The sequence below is a fragment of the Hippoglossus hippoglossus genome, chromosome 22, assembly GCF_009819705.1.
Source record: "Hippoglossus hippoglossus isolate fHipHip1 chromosome 22, fHipHip1.pri, whole genome shotgun sequence".
Taxonomy (NCBI): Eukaryota; Metazoa; Chordata; class Actinopteri; order Pleuronectiformes; family Pleuronectidae; genus Hippoglossus; species Hippoglossus hippoglossus.
In genome coordinates, this window is record NC_047172.1 from 23515965 (window position 1) to 23532583 (window position 16619).

At 42.0% G+C, this 16619-nt stretch overlaps 2 protein-coding genes across 2 annotated transcripts; one reads left to right on the forward strand and one right to left on the reverse strand.

The window, feature by feature from the left end:
• Positions 1 to 4940: 4940 nt before the first annotated feature.
• LOC117756224 (histone H1-like) lies at positions 4941 to 5683 on the reverse strand. Its single transcript, XM_034576642.1, has one exon. It carries the CDS (start codon positions 5681 to 5683, stop codon positions 5036 to 5038), a length of 648 nt encoding a protein of 215 aa, XP_034432533.1. The 3' UTR covers positions 4941 to 5035.
• Positions 5684 to 15968: 10285 nt separating this feature from the next.
• On the forward strand, positions 15969 to 16380 carry LOC117756271 (histone H2B-like). The gene has a single exon (XM_034576696.1). The coding sequence runs from the start codon at positions 15969 to 15971 to the stop codon at positions 16341 to 16343; it is 375 nt and encodes a 124-aa protein (XP_034432587.1). The 3' UTR covers positions 16344 to 16380.
• Positions 16381 to 16619: the final 239 nt, after the last annotated feature.

Sequence of the window (16619 nt, forward strand, 5' to 3'; positions counted from 1 at the left end):
TAAACATAATGCAAAATTGTACAATGCTTCATTAAGAAATATTATTTACACGCTGTTCCACGGATCATTAAATACATTCTCCTCCATTCCCTCCTCTGCAATGATCATATCATTTAAAGGGGACATAGCATGCAAATTCCACTTTGTTAGTGCTTCTACAGGTTAATGTGGGTATCTGGCATGTCTACCAACCCAAAAACTCTGGGGAAAAAACACTTGCGCGTTTTGTTATAGTTCCTCTAAGTCAGAAATGTCATGCTTGAGCGACTCGATTGCGCTTCCTGGGTTTTGTGTCGTAACAAGGAACTGGAAGTCTCCCTACATGGTCTTGCCCCCCCCCACACTCGCTACGCCGGGCTTACACCGGAGGCAGCGAGGCTGCGAGGCAGCGCAGCGCCGTTCCCAAGCACGCAGCCGGGCTGTTCACACGGGACGAGCATTTCTCCGCTGGTCAGCCCGCGATTCACTCACATGTGGCATTTGTCTGGATCGTTGGGACTGGGAGGCTGCAGCAGCTGCTCGGGAGCGACCACTCGCTCTCCCGTGCGTGAGCTGGAATTTGTGTCAGCGCCACACAGCCAGCAGTGTGGAAGACTTCCGCAGTGTTCAGCGCTACTGTAACCCCCGAACCCCGACATTCAACGGGTACAACAACAAGCGGAGAAAGCAGAATCGCGGACTGACCTTATATATACAGTCTATGGGGCTGACCAGCGGAGAAATGCTCGTCCCGTGTGAACAGCCAGGCGGCTGCGCGCTTGAGAACGGCGCTGCGCTGCCTCGCAGCGGTCTTCCACACTGCCAGCTGTGTGGAAGACTTCCGCAGTGTTCAGCTCTACTGTACGCCGGGTTACAGTAGTTACGCCGGGGTACACCGGATGCGGAAGCGCAGCTGCGAGGCAGCGCAGCGCCGTTCTCAAGCGCGCAGCCGCCTGGCTGTTCACACGGGACACTCATTTCTCCGCTGGTCAGCCCCATAGACTGTATATATAAGGTCAGCCCGTGATTCTGCTTTCTCCGCTTGTTGTTGTACCCGTTGAATGTCGGGGTTCGGGGGTAAATGATGGTCTTCATAGCCCCCCCCCCACCCCTCTCTTTCTCTCTCTGTCTGTCTGCTTGTGTGCTTGTAGTGGATGGGCAGAGGGGGACATTTAATTATGTGATTGGGAAAATTAAAACTCCAGGACAACAGAAGGGGAATACAAAGTATGGGATGCATATTTGATAATTTATATCATATAAAATATGTAATTTATATCGTTTAAAATCATGGGGGGAGAGGGGGAGGGGGGGAGCTGGCTCATTAGCATTTAAAGGAACAGGCACTCAAAACAGGTCACTCTGTGGAGGGCTGTTTTATACAGGGTAAAAAGGGTGCTGTTTTAAATGATCCTTGTGGTATTTTGACCAAAGTATGTTACAGACATTTCATTAAGACCCCAAGGAACCATATCAACTTGTGGTAAAATGGGCATGCTATGTCCCCTTTAAGCTTGGAAAAGAAATACAGACAAGAGATAATTAATAAGGAAGTTTTCCTTTATATTAAAAGGTTCAGTTGGAGGTACAAAAACATTTCGGGCCCCACTCAAGAGGAATCAATGTAAAATCAATGTGGATTACAAGACAACTACCTAAATGACTGTCTGCTATAGCTTTCTCATTATTTCTTACACATAAGTGGTAATTCCTGACAAATTAATGTGAAATTACCTACTTTTTTATAAAACATATTTAGACAACATATTGTTGTTAGAGTAAAAAAATGTGCACCTAAGCCGAACCTAAACCCATGGAAAGCAGCAACATCTAAAATAAACCCAACACATGTAATGATACCAAGTTATAACGGTTTTGCTATTTCCTTTGCTCAAGGCCCAGAATTTCTGGGGCTTTCAGGATGACTTCCAGACGTTCATCTCTGTAAAGAATACGTCCCTCATATTAACAAACGTCTGGATAAAAAATGAAACAAAGAAAGAAAAAACACTAAACAAATGAAGACATAATAATTTGGAAGCAAAAAAAGGACAATGAATGAAGAATACAAAGAATAAAAATAAACAAAAAACAAAGCAAAGGAAAATAGAAAAGGACCCGTAAAAGAGTCAAGAACATAACAAAGAATGGAACCAAAAAAGGGACACGGAGAAAATGAAACAACAAAAAGAAAATATGCAAGAGAATGACAAGAATAAGAGGCAGAAAACAGAGACAAATAAACAAGCAAAGATAAATAGAAACAAGCGAAGAAAGAATCATTTCCTTGATTAAAAACATTAGATAAACAATATTATTATCGTTCAATGCAATGACTTACCTGTCTGTTCCACTGGAAACTCCGATGCTTGACAAACCTGGATCTAAAAAGTGTTTTGCATTCATCGGAGTCGATGTAGAAGGGTCTTTCTCATAGCTGGAACAAAAGTAAGAAAATAAGTGCTACATGACTGAGCGGTCTATTCCTGTAATATATTGTTTTATATCCTAATGTGATGGGAAGTTAACTTGTATAGATAAACATGCGCAAATAAATGTAGCATAGCTCAACAGAAATGATCTTGTGCTTGAATAGAAAAGAATATGGATATTCCGTGTCAGTGACTAAATGATAATATACCAGACGTGTGATAGATTCTTGATAAAGTTTACACATGTATCTAATATTGTTCACCCCATTATGGATTTTTCGCAATAATATTTCCAGAGCTCAACTTACAAACATTGAAGTTCCGGCGCATAGGGGTGGAAATGTTACGTAATGTCTAAAAACCATCGACACAAGACGTGGGGTTACTGATGCTGACCATGCTCCATCCAAAACAATAACCCAACAAACCAAATTTATATTGATCTGGTAAATTACCTGTCCAGTAGAAAATTGGCGACTTCAGCATCATTCCGAAACCATTTGCTGCTCATCAGAGATTTCCATCTATGAAATGTGATACCGATGTTTATCATCGTTTTCTGTCGTCGCCTGTCCCGATTGCGTTTCGCCTCGTCGTGTTTTTGCTTCTTTGACGACGGTGATGTACGCTCACTTGCCTTTGCTGAGGTTTGATCGTCCATTTAGCCTTATTTCAGTTCGCCAGTTACCAACAAGCTCTCGCAAACTTTTATCAACTGACTCCTCAGCCAGCTCCTTCTTCTCCTGTAAAAGGGGGCGTTTCTTCTTGGGTTGAATTCATGCAGCTCCCTCAGCAAACAATCAAGCACCATGATCCACACTCCAGACCAGCTGGTGGCACTAATCGTTCTTTGCCAACCGCCGATAAAACCCAGAAGAAGAAGAGAAAGTAGTAACGCGAAACTTCACTTCAGACCAGTTTGTCCTAAACGTGAGTCTGTAGCAAGATGGCGATTCAACATGGCCATGGGGCGCCCCGCTCAAATGGAGATATTACATTTTTTAAGGATTATTCTATTGAAATACAAACGCTACGGTTTTTATTTTAGGCTCACTACAGAGTTTATATCCCGTTTTGTGTAAAGAGAGCATTAGAAAGCCTTAGACATTTTACACACTGCTACTTTAAGGGAACACTTAATGGTCACAGTAAAACACCAAGTCAGTTCAACTTCAGGTTTATCAATCTGTCCATTTAGGAAGCACAAGTGATTGTGAATCAATTTCACCTGCTTTGGTGCAAATGAAAATGACAACAGGTGCAATGAAGAGGCAAAAGCAAGACAACAACAGAAAGGGAACAGTTTTATATGTGGTGGTCACAGACATTTGCTCTCTCCTCATCCTTCCTGACTGATTCTTCTCTAGTTCTGTGTTCTGCTAGTGTCCTTGTCACTACCTGTAGCATGAGGCGGTGCCTGCAGCCAAATCAGGTAGCATCAGGTGTATTGGCTGTTTTACCTCGCTCCACGTTTCAATAGGCCACTTAATGTCAGCCTGCAGAGTGATAATCAAGTTTAACTCGTGTCCAACAGATATACTTCTGGCCTTGTTGTGAAAACCCAACGTCAACACTTCAACCGGAGGCAGGGAAAAACTTGAAAGGGTTTATTTGCACGGTTCCAGCAAACGACTTTTAAAAACACCTTATCTCGGCCCATTACCGACTTGGTGATGCGTAAAGTCCAAGTATCCGTTACATGGCCATCGTCACACTGCCCGTTGCAGGTCGCATTATCATATATCACGGTGTCACTGTCAAAAACTTGTGTTGATCCACTCCTCTGCAGACTTCGCACACTTGTGAGTACATTTTACCAGGTGACTTTCACTCTGTTGGTGTTGCAGTGCCTGATGACAGTTCATCAATACTTTAGTTTAATTACAGCCACTGATCAAGTTGATGCTGCTACAGAGCTCATTTTTATGACTCAGAACAGACAAGTAGCTGCAATAAAACAGGAGCAGCTGAGCTACTGGAAAACAAAGCTTCTGACAGGACATGTAGGAGAGTTCAACTAGTAATGGACGTTGTTCCGGTTCACATATTTGGAGAGCAGCGCCATCTGTTGGCTGCATGATGTTACTACAATATAAATATATGATTTGAAGACGAAATCGTCCTTATCTAAGCAGCTCACCAACAACTTCATTACTTTACACTTAAAAACACAGTTTCTAAGTGTCACTATATATATATATATTCAGCAATTAAAGACCAGAGGAAACTACGATAAATACATCGTAAAACAATAAATGTGTTTCTACAAAACAAATTTTAGCAAAGGAATACTCTTTAAGAAGTATGATGTAAAACTGAAATCGTTGCACATCATATGACATAGTGTATGTGTGTGTCAGTAGTAGTCTGCTTCTCCTTCACACAGTCTAAAGATGTTTTATAGTAGTTGTTTTGATATGAAATAACTTCTAAATCTTGACATTACTGAAATAGATATTTAATATCTTTCTATATAACTTGACTCCCTTTAGTTAAGAACTCTGTCTCTACATATTTATTGTCAGTGGTGATGATTGATGAGGAAGCAGCTCTTTGTGGATAGACGTGTGTGGCTCTTAAAAGAGCCTTTTACCAGGATGGACATGTTTCACAGTGAGGACATCTCACTTCTTCTTGGCTGCTGTCCTCTTCACTTTGGGTTTGGCGACCTTCTTCGCGGGGGCTTTCTTGGGTGCAGGGGCCTTTTTCACCACCTTCTTGGGGCTCTTCACCACCTTCTTGGGGCTCTTCGCCGCTTTCTTGGGGCTCTTCGCTACCTTCTTGAGGCTCTTGGTGGGCTCCTTGGCCGCTGCTGGTTTCGTCACCGTCTTCAGGGACTTTTTAGCGGCTGCGGGCTTCTTGGCTGCCGCTGACTTGGGCTTTTTAGCCACTGCAGGTTTCTTGGCGGCGGGCTTCTTCGCTTTGGGAGCGGCCTTCTCCACCGGCTTCTGGACCTTGGTCTCCACCTTCTTGCTCATCTTGAACGAGCCGGTGGCCCCGGTTCCCTTGGTCTGGACCAGGGTCTCGTTGACCACCAGCTTTTTGATGGTGTTGTTGACGCGGGCATTGTTCTTCTCCACATCGTAGCCTCCGGCAGCCAGAGCCTTCTTGAGGGCGGCCACTGACACGCCGCTCCGCTCCTTGGACGCGGACACGGCTTTCACGATGAGCTCACTGACACTGGGACCGACCTTCTTCGGTTTCACGACCTTCTTCTTGGCCGCTTTAGCCTTGGCGGCGGCTGGAGCTGGAGCTGGAGCAACTTCTGTCATCTTTCTCTTTGTGTTTAGATCAACGAGGAACTATCGGAGTGAGTGACCGGACTGTAGAAGAGTCCTGATCGGGAGGCGGTACTTGAACACACCATGAGAACCGTGAAGACTCAGTCGAGCCGTGGCTCCTGTGTGCAGTGTGAACACCGAGACACTTGTGTTTTCTCTTCACTGATAAACGAGTGAAAACTCAGTGGGTGAGCGGTGCTGGAGGCTGACAGTGAGGAAGCAGGTAGCGGACTTGTCTGTCTTCATATTGAAGTCATGAAGAGCTCTGATGCTCTCTGCATTTTGTCGGTGGAGCCTCCAAACCTCACCCGTTCACCGCGGTGAGCAGCGCTGCTCAGCGGCTTTTCCCACTCGTTTCTCTCCTAAAATGAGTTCAAAAGCTCCACAGCTCCACCAAAACCCGTTTCCCAGCTGCTCCACATGTTTGTTCAGAGAGACCGAGTAAAAACAAGCACCTGCTGATGATCCCTTTGTATTAAAGTCAAGTTATTGTGCAGGCAGCAAACACACCGCTGATGGACGAGGCTCATGGGGAAGTTGAGCCAGACTTCCTGTCAGAGCCGTGAACGTGTCATGCTGAGGATGCTGGAGAGTCATTCTATAATTAGGACTACATTTCATGTCCATGTTGAATTTGTCAATTTGATTAAATATTCACTTCAAGCAATGATCAAATTAATATTGGGGCACATTTCTTTCATTTAATACAAAAAGTCAACAGGTTCCATCATTTATTTTGCAGAAAATGTTTATGCTTCACTGTAATTTGCAGTTTCTCTGCTGTCTGATTTAGTAAATACCAACTTTTGCTCTTCACATTAACACTAGGATACATGTTTTTTATATATTGTAAAATAATCATTAAAACATGACAGAGGTTTCCCAAAAACTATTTGACTCATACATTAAATTATTCATGTTGTGTGTGAGAAATCTCTGTCAACCTGTCAATATGTTACCTATTGATCAATAGATCAAGTCTTCTCAGACTTTTATAGCCAATAACATATTCATATTACAAATGAAGGCCTTAGTGTCAACAAACACTATGTATCCAGAATGTACACACGTGTGCAGTATGTGTAAGTGTGTGTGTAGATTGCTGTGTGTAAATTGTAGCATGTAAACATGTAATTTTAACCACTCAAAAATACTTTATTTATGTAGTACTTTATATACAAACACTATAACACAAAGTACTTTCCATGCTATGATAATAAAAAACCATCCCCCACCCCTCCACTCACCCCCATCCAAACCAGATGAATATAGTAAAACAGAATCCAGCAGAATGACAGTTTGTAATCAACAACACTTTCAAGCATACATGAGGTGCTTTTAAAACTGGTCAGTATCCAATGATGCCAAATGAAAGATGAACATAGTCACACTGTCACCCCGGACTAATAATATATGGGCATGTTCATAACATATCAAAAACAATTCCAGACAAGCATCGAGTGCTTACACTGCTTGACCCTGCACTAACACTTTTGTACAACTGCAACATGACTTTTATTGCTGATTAAAAACAAAAACTGTGCATGTTTTTGACCACATTTAAAGAGTCAATTTGTCGAATCGACTTTTAGATTGTCGCTGCCCCTTATATTTCGATTCGCACGCACGTACGGCCGGCTTGCGAGGCTTTGAAAGTCACCACAAAAATCTTCCTGGATTACTCGACACACGCTTCGAAGGCTCGACACGGAAGGACACATCACTACAGATTACAACAATCAAACAACGTCTGTAAATCTATGGAACTATGACGGTGTAACGTCAGGGTTCAATGTGGGGTAGTTTAATCTCTTAATGTGAAGAAACTCCAGGATGGAGACTGACTTAGTGAAGCTGCACTTTACTGTTCTCCACACTGATCATCAACCACTCGTTATTAAACCGACAACACCGACATGAACCGGTCCACACGGCAGAGAGAAGCATTAGAGTTTCTGGGGATAAATCGTTTAAACCGAAGGCGACTGTGTGTTTAGAGAATAAGCTCCACCCCGTAAATTGTTTAACGTTATGTAAAGTTATTTTGCTCGTTAATGTGAGTAACTTAAGTTTGAATGTTATTATTCTATAATGGTTACCGGTGGCTGCCCGCATCCGTTTCAAAACATTAGTACTTGCGTACTGTGCTGGAACGGATCGGGTCCAGTCTACATCCAGGACATGGTCAAACGTTACACCCCAGCCCGTTCACTCCGCTCTGCTTCGGCCAATCGGCTTGTTGCTCCCTCACTGCGAGCTAAACACTAAATGAAACAGTCGCTAAATCACGACTGTTTGCTGTCCTGGCTCCTAAATGGTGGAATGAGCTCCCCATTGACATCCGGACATCAGAAAGTTTACACATCTTCCGCCGCAAACTAAAAACACACCTCTTCCGACTATACCTTGAATAACATTTTTAAAACTAACAATTTAGTAGCACTTAAAATGGCACTTACTTATAGCACTTTGTAGTTTTGCTTTTTTGAAGAAATTGTACTTTCTCTATTCTTGTTGTTCTGGGTTTGTACCCTTATGGTTGAATGCACTTATTGTAAGTCGCTTTGGATAAAAGCGTCAGCTAAATGTAATGTAATGTAAATAACGTTATTGCAGCTGCTGCAGTTTGAAACCCGTTGAGCAGGACTTTTTCATTGTGGCTGTACGGTAAAGTAGCGTTGAATTTAGATAATTTAATTTGACCACAAACACAGATTATTATTCTGCAGAAACCGATTTAATGTGATCGACTGAAACGGGAGTATTTAACGTCACATCTGCATTTTAAGAGCAGCTGTTTGAATAAAGAGCTTTAGGACACATAATGCTTCTTTAGAGTATTGGTGTTGATGTGTTGTAACGTGTTACAGTGAAAACTAAACTTGTCGCCTACATTCAGTTTTTACATCGTTAATCTTAAACAGACTTTACTGAATCTGTCATTCGTGTGTTAAATAAGTGAACATGCAGAATAATGTATTTGTCTGTCACATGAATTAAATAATAGTTAGTGTAACTTTACTAACAGACAGTCACATGGAGAACATGAGGCTGATGTCCACCACCTATTTCCTAAGCTAAAGTGAAGTGATATGATCTGATGAACTCTGAAGTAATAAACTATTCTTTTTATCTTGTAAGTCTGTGAAAGTGTTAACCTGGCACATGTATGACTTTACATATCTGTGTATTTGTGTTGAGTTTTCCTCTAGGTGACTCAGACAGCCTGCACACAGAGTCATCACTTCAGCACTGACTCCAGGTAAAGACCTGTTTTCATAACTGACAAACAATCAAAGCAACGTATTGTACATCATACATAATGCATTAAATTATATATGCAATGTTTTTAATGTGTAAGAACTCCATACTGCACATTCACTGTCTTGTGTTACCACCTGGCTCAAGGCTGGCAACAAATAGGGAGGTCACACACAGATCTATCAATCAAAAGTAAATTATTTAACTCAACTCATACATCTTATTAATTAACTGCTGAGGTGTGTAAGTATGAAGGACATCAGTTGTGTGAGAACTGTGGATGAGTGAGAATATAACGTGATGGGTAGTAGAAAATTATTAAGTGTGGTGGAAAAAATATTTTGTTATTTTCGGGTCTGAGAGGAGATGTAGTAACATCAGGAAGCCAACAGATGGCGCTGCTCTCCAGATATGTGAACCGGAACAACGTCTACTACCAGATGAACTCTCCTACATGTCCTGTCAGAAGCTTTGTTTTCCAGTAGTTTAGCTGCTCCTGTTTTATTGCAGCTTCTTGTCTGTTCTGAGTCATAAAAATGAGCTCTGTAGCAGCATCAATTTGATCAGTGGCTGTAATTAAACTAAAGTATTGATGAACTGTCATCAGACACTGCAACACCAACAGAGGGAAAGTCATGTGGTATTATTACTAACAGGGAGTAGAGGGTTTTTCCAGGTGACGTTTTTCTCAGATTTATGATTAAAACATTAAGTTAATTTGTTTCATAAAAATATCAATAGATCTTCTGTGAAATCAAATCTAAGTAACCCCCACCTGACGATTGTTTTTCCAATCTTGGCTAAGGCCCTGCTTGGGTGTTTCCACATGTGGATATTTTTATATATCTTAAAGATATTTTCTTTCAAATCACGATCACTCTCCTTTGTATGTTAACATCTCTAACCCTATCCTGAATAGTTTTTCCCACCATGGCAATGGCCCTGCGTAGATGTGTTAACACACTTTGAGCTAAAGATAAAACCATGTCTGAAAAATTTTAAACAACTAAATTGGATACCTTGTTTCAGGACCATGGACAGAGCTGTTTGTTGTGTTTAGGTGCTGCACCTCAACAGTTTGTTGCTCTGAATGGATGTTGTGGAGCAGAGCGCAGCTGCTTTACGCTTCAAGTCTGTGCAAAAACACACAGGTTACAACTGGGTAAGTCGAGGCAGTGGGTAAGATGAGCCACCCCCTGTATTTAGATAACTATAAAAAAAAGTAATAATGTGACAACTAATTAAGGAAGTGTGGTCGACATTACTCATTCCATCTTTCACTCAAGTTCATGGAGAGAGTGGTAAGCAAACCAGAACTAAAATATATTTGTCAAGCAAAGCATATTCATCATGTTGCTAAAATTATCCGTCTTTTATCTTAATTAAAATAGATTAACAAACAGACATTAACAAGAATACACAGACAGATCCACACACATTAATATATACACACAGACACACAGTCATTTAGTGCATATATAAATTCACACAGAGCCACTACATTTGTTGCTATGAAGAACACACACGTGTCCTTTACGTGCACACCACAGCGTGCGTTAGCCACTGACGTCCCCTCGTACTGCGGGAGTTTGACGACAGCCTTAAACTGCAGCCTTCTGGACCCTGACTGACTGACCCACTGACCTATTGACTCACTCGCTGGTTAATGTAGACACTATTGCATTAAACACTCAAATAAAACACAGCACTTGATATCACTTTTTACTTGCTCACTTTTCTTTCCTGCCTGATTTTTTTTCTTCTGACTGACCAATGACAGCTCACACAGTGTGTGTGTGTGTCTATAAAAACGGTTAAGTATTATTATAATCTGTGGTGGACTAGTGGTAGAAATGACGGACATCAGACCGGAAGAGCACTGGTTTGAGGCCATGAACTGACAAAAACATACCTGGACCTGCGATACTTCTCCTTCAGACACTTAGGGTGGATCAGTCTTGTGCTGAAGGAGCTGCCCAGTGCTGTGATGGTGTCCTGCAGGGGGTGGGACTGGTTGTCCATGAGAGACGACAGCTTTGCCATCATCCTCCTCTGTCCCACCATGTCCACTGGGTCAAGTGGGTATCCCAGGACCGAGCTGGCCCTCCTAGTCAGTCGGTCCAGTCTCTTCCTGTCAGCAGTTGAAATGCTGCTGCCCCAGCAAACTATTCCAAAGATGCCACCACAGAGTCATAACAAGTCATCAGGAGCGCCCCCTGCACTCCAAAAGACCTCAGACTCCTGAGCAGATACAGTCTGCTCTGGCTTCTTAAAGAGTGCACTGGCATGATCGGTCCAGTTTATTGTTCAGGTGAACACCCAGGTACTTTCTATGAGGGGGACCAATAAAGGAGTCTTAAGTAGACCTGACACAATATCACTGTGTGGAGATTACATTATATATATATATATATATATATATATATATGTATATACTTTAAAAAGCTAATGCTTAAAATAGAAGTCCAGAATTCACCAATAGAATTGCAGTTTTCACCCCTTGACTCCCTGTCATTGGTCCAGGAGAAAGAGGGGGGGGGGGGGGGGGGGGGGGGGGGGGGGGGGGGGGGGGGGGGGGGGGGGGGGGGGGGGGGGGGGGGGGGGCAGGGGAAAGTGAACTAACTGTATTGAATGTAAAATAAATGTTCCTGTGTATCACATGTTCCTGAGAGAATCTGCTTTTTGTATGCATATTCACAATTAATATAAAATAGATTGCTACGAAATGTCTGACTTTGTGTTTTTGTTCACGATGTCTTCCATTAAATTGTTTTCCACAGGAGACCTCTCCAAGGACATGTGCCTGAAGACACAAGCAGAGGAATACATTCAAATAACAGAAATAAAGAATGGTTTAAATTCTTGAAAGTCTAATGGAGTTTGAAATTACCCTCTTCATATACTGTGGAGAACAAGATGTACCGTGAACATTGATAGTTCATTTGTTTTGTTTTTGTCAAACATGTATCATTGTATTTCAAAGGTCCAACTATCAGCTTTTTTCAGCTTTCAATTGCATCTCAGGGTGTTCATCAGTTAAAGGAACTGGCCCAAGGGTCATCTCATGACCAACATTACAACCTTAGCTCACATGAGGCCAAAGCTATTTGAGCTCACTGAAGAAGACCCTGAGAAGTGGTCGAAAGCTCAGAAAACAAGTGGAGCTTCTGGTTGAATTGATCCAGAGTCACGCTCCTCTGGGGAACAAGAGTAAACTTCAGTGCTCAAAACGTTTATCGAGGAATCCAAACCATTCAGATGGTGACAGAGCTACATGCACTTTGGTTCAGGACAGCCTCCTCAGTGTCACACCAGAAGAATCACAAGAGAAAATATGAAAATGTTATGTTAATGACGGCTGAGTTCCAATTAGCTGCTCCAGTTCAATGGTCCTGATGTTGTGCATGCTGGATCACTGTCATGTTTACTGGGGCACTTTAATACAACAGAGAACTCGGTCAATGTTTTTAATGAAAACCTGTCTCATGTGAAACACGTCTATAATCACACAACTGACCGGACACACAGCACCTAACTTTTAAAACCTGATTTTACCTCTTAAGCAAAAGTATCATCAGAGTTATTGTTTATGACATTACTTTGTAAATAATCGTTACTTCTTCCACTAGATTTGCTTCATGCTGAATGTAAAGAGGTTAAAAAAAACACTTAATCTGTTGTACCCACACTACTTTCTTTCATTAGACAAATATTAAAATGTTTTTGCATTCATACTGTACATCTTGACAGATACATGCAGGTCCCTTTAATGCCGTGGATCCATGTACCTTAGGTGTATTTAAATTTGAAGTGTGTATTCTTTATATTAAGTCTTCCAGATGAGCACTGGTTTCCTCACTAAATGACAGGAACATCTGACACTGAAAAACTACACAAATGACTACGTATTGAAAGCTAATGTGTCTAAGATGACTTATGCTTGTGTATTTTACAAGTTGGTGTGTGACATGAGGAGATTTGCTCTCTACCAGAGGAGAGTGTGTGGCTCTTAAAAGAGCCTTTGTGTCGGTGGTTTCAAGCAGCTTTGCTTTACTTGGACTTGGGGGCCTTCTCGGTCTTCTTGGGCAACAGAACAGCCTGGATGTTGGGCAGCACGCCGCCCTGAGCGATGGTCACTCCGCCCAGGAGTTTGTTGAGCTCCTCGTCGTTGCGGACGGCCAGCTGCAGGTGGCGGGGGATGATACGGCTCTTCTTGTTGTCGCGGGCGGCGTTTCCCGCCCCCTAACCCTAACCCCCGCATCCGCGGAGAGAGAGCTTAAACTGCTGCTGCTCCACTGACGATAACAACGGCTCTTTTAAGAGCCACTTCACTGCACTCAAGACAAAACTCCTCTGCTGCCCTCACTAGTTACTGACTGTTCATACATATAATACACTGTAAATAACTGACTGCAGAATTTAAAGTAAATATCTCGCCAATAAAGTTCCCATCAAAGTATTAGACAAATTAGTCTAATTTCTGTAAAGTAACTACAGTGAAGTTTAAAATAAAATTTAAAAGGACATTTTTTATGCATTTTTGCCTAAAAACCTTCTGATCACCAAACTCGGCTGGACAAGACAAGACATCTTTTTACAGGTTTAAATATTTAACTATTTTAGCTTTACAACATTGCTTTAATACCAAACAGCTTTTAGTATTTCACAATATTATATACAAAACAGTGTACAGTTAAATATTTGTTACATTAGTAGCTTTGCAAATAATACACATTGGAAAGCATGCAGGCTAAGACCCGTCTTGCTATTAATCCAATATCCATTAAAATTGCTGCTTTCACTTCACCTGTTAAAAGGAACCAGAGTCAGAGCTGCAATGAAATAAAATGTTTATTTTAACTGAGTTGAGTTCTAAAATTCATGTGTAAACTTAAGAACCTGAGATGACCTTGCTTTTTCTGAGAAACTGATCTACTCAGTGCAAACATTTATCAAACAGTTTACCTTATTTAAAAAGATGCCTTTAGTAAAATGTTCCAATTGTGTTGAAAGACAAACATGTCCCCCAGGGATTGGAGCCCTTAAAATCAAGTGAAATATTTGCAGCCTTGAACATAAATGTAACAGTGGCATTACAGGCCTTCATCAACAGAACATTCATACCCCACTGATATAGACTGGAAATAGAAAAGATGAAGTATTACTGAATGCTGTCAACACAAATATCACCAGTATCAGGACACTATTATTTCACTGCACTTATATTTGCATTGATGCATCTTACAAACAGCAACATTGTTTTCCAAGTCAACCACATCAAAGTCTTTTTCCCACTCGTTTCTCTCCTAAAATGAGTTCAAAAGCTCCACAGCTCCACCAAAACCCGTTTCCCAGCTGCTCCACATGTTTGTTCAGAGAGACCGAGTAAAAACAAGCACCTGCTGATGATCCCTTTGTAATAAAGTCAAGTTATTGTGCAGGCAGCAAACACACCGCTGATGGACGAGGCTCATGGTGAAGTTGAGCCAGACTTCCTATCAGAGCCGTGAACGTGTCATGATGAGGATGCTGGGGAGTCATTCTATAATTAGGGCTACATTTCATGTCCATGGGTTTAATTTATCAATTTGACTAAATATTCACTTCAAGCGATGATCAAATCAATATTGGGGAACATTTCTCTTTCATTTAATGACAAACAGTCAACAGGTTCCATCATCAAATGCAACAGAAACAATCGACCACATCGAATAAATGCAAACACCAGATCAAACCTAAATAAAACTGTTGAAGTGCAGCACCTAAACATAAAAAAACAGCTCTTTCCATGGTCCTGATACAATTTACATGTTCTGAAGTTATCCAAGTTTATAGTTTTATTTTTATACAGTTAAAATATATGTTGTAGTGTGTGTCTGGTATTTATTTATATTCTGCTTTGGGTCTTTGTGGCTTGTTGTTTGCGACAGTTGTGGAGCCTGTAGTGCAGGTTAGTGCACATGCGTAGTTATATATTGTTGACCGCATTGATATCGTCTGGTGTCCGCGAAGTCTGTGGAGGAGTGGATCAACACAAGTTCTTGACCGTGACACCGTGATATATGATAATGCGACCTGCAACGGGCAGTGTGACGATGGACATGTAACGGATACTTGGACTTTACGCATCACCAAGTCGGTAATGGACAGAGATAAGATGTATTTAAAAGCCGTTTGCTGGAACCGTGCAAATAAACCCTTTCAAATTTTTCCCTGCCTCCGGTTGAAGTGTGTTGCCACTGGGTTTTCACACCAGGCCAGAAGTATATCTGTTGGACACGAGTCAAACTTGATTATCACTCTGCAGGCTGACATTAAGTGGCCTATTGAAACGTGGAGCGAGGTAAAACAGCCAATACACCTGATGCTACCTGATTGGACTGCAGGGACCGCCTCATGCTACAGGTAGTGACAAGGACACTAGCAGAACACAAAACTAGAGAAGAATCAGTCAGGAAGGATGAGGAGAGAGCAAATGTCTGTGGCCACCACATATAAAACTGTTCCCTTTCTGTTGTTGTCTTGCTTTTGCCTCTTCATTGCACCTGTTGTCACTTTCATTTGCACCAAAACAGGTGAAATTGATTCACAATCACTTGTGCTTCCTAAATGGACAGATTGAAAAACCTGAAGTCGAACTGACTTGGTGTTTTACTGTGACCATTAAGTGTTCCCTTAACATTTAGAGCTGTGTATTTATCAGGTTGCTTTAGTTCAGATTGTTTTAAATGATACTAATGTGATACTAACATCAATAATAATAACATATATACTTTCAGACATCTTGCATTTCTTAACCCCCCAAATGTTCCAGTTGAGCTCTACAGTTCAACCTCTGTCAGCAGCAGAATAATGGACTCATGAACATGGAGACACTCCCACGTGCTGTTACACTGACGCTCAACATTCAGCCAATGACAGAGAGGGAACGGCACAGATATATTTACATGTGATGTGTTCAAATACAGCCTGGCCACTTACTTCTTTATTCATTGGATCGACTAATATCGTGACGATGCCTGAATCAGCGAAGCCTGCGCCCAAGAAGGGTTCCAAGAAAGCGGTGGCGAAGGCCCCCGGTAAGGGCGGAAAGAAGAGGAGAAAGTCCAGGAAGGAGAGCTACGCCATCTACGTGTACAAGGTGCTGAAGCAGGTCCACCCCGACACTGGGATCTCCTCCAAGGCCATGGGCATCATGAACTGCTTCGTGAGCGACATCTTCGAGCGCATCGCCGGTGAGGCCTCTCGTCTGGCTCATTACAACAAGCGCTCCACCATCACCTCCAGGGAGATTCAGACCGCCGTCCGCCTGCTGCTGCCCGGGGAGCTGGCTAAACACGCCGTGTCTGAGGGCACCAAGGCCGTGACCAAGTACACCAGCTCCAAGTAAACGACTCTGTGGAGACATCACATCAAAGCAACGGCTCTTCTAAGAGCCACACACTTTCTCTATGGAGACAAACTGTCCTGACTCTAATGTCATGTCCATCAACATTAAAACAGCCACTTTAAACTAATACTGCAACTGTGGTTAATTAGATCATGGTTTAATTTAATAATTGGGAATCATATTGAAGTATTTTTCTTGTCCCGTGTCCACAGGGACAATATATTATAATGACGGATGTATTTTTATAGTGCAGTAATACACTGGTGTATTGAGGCT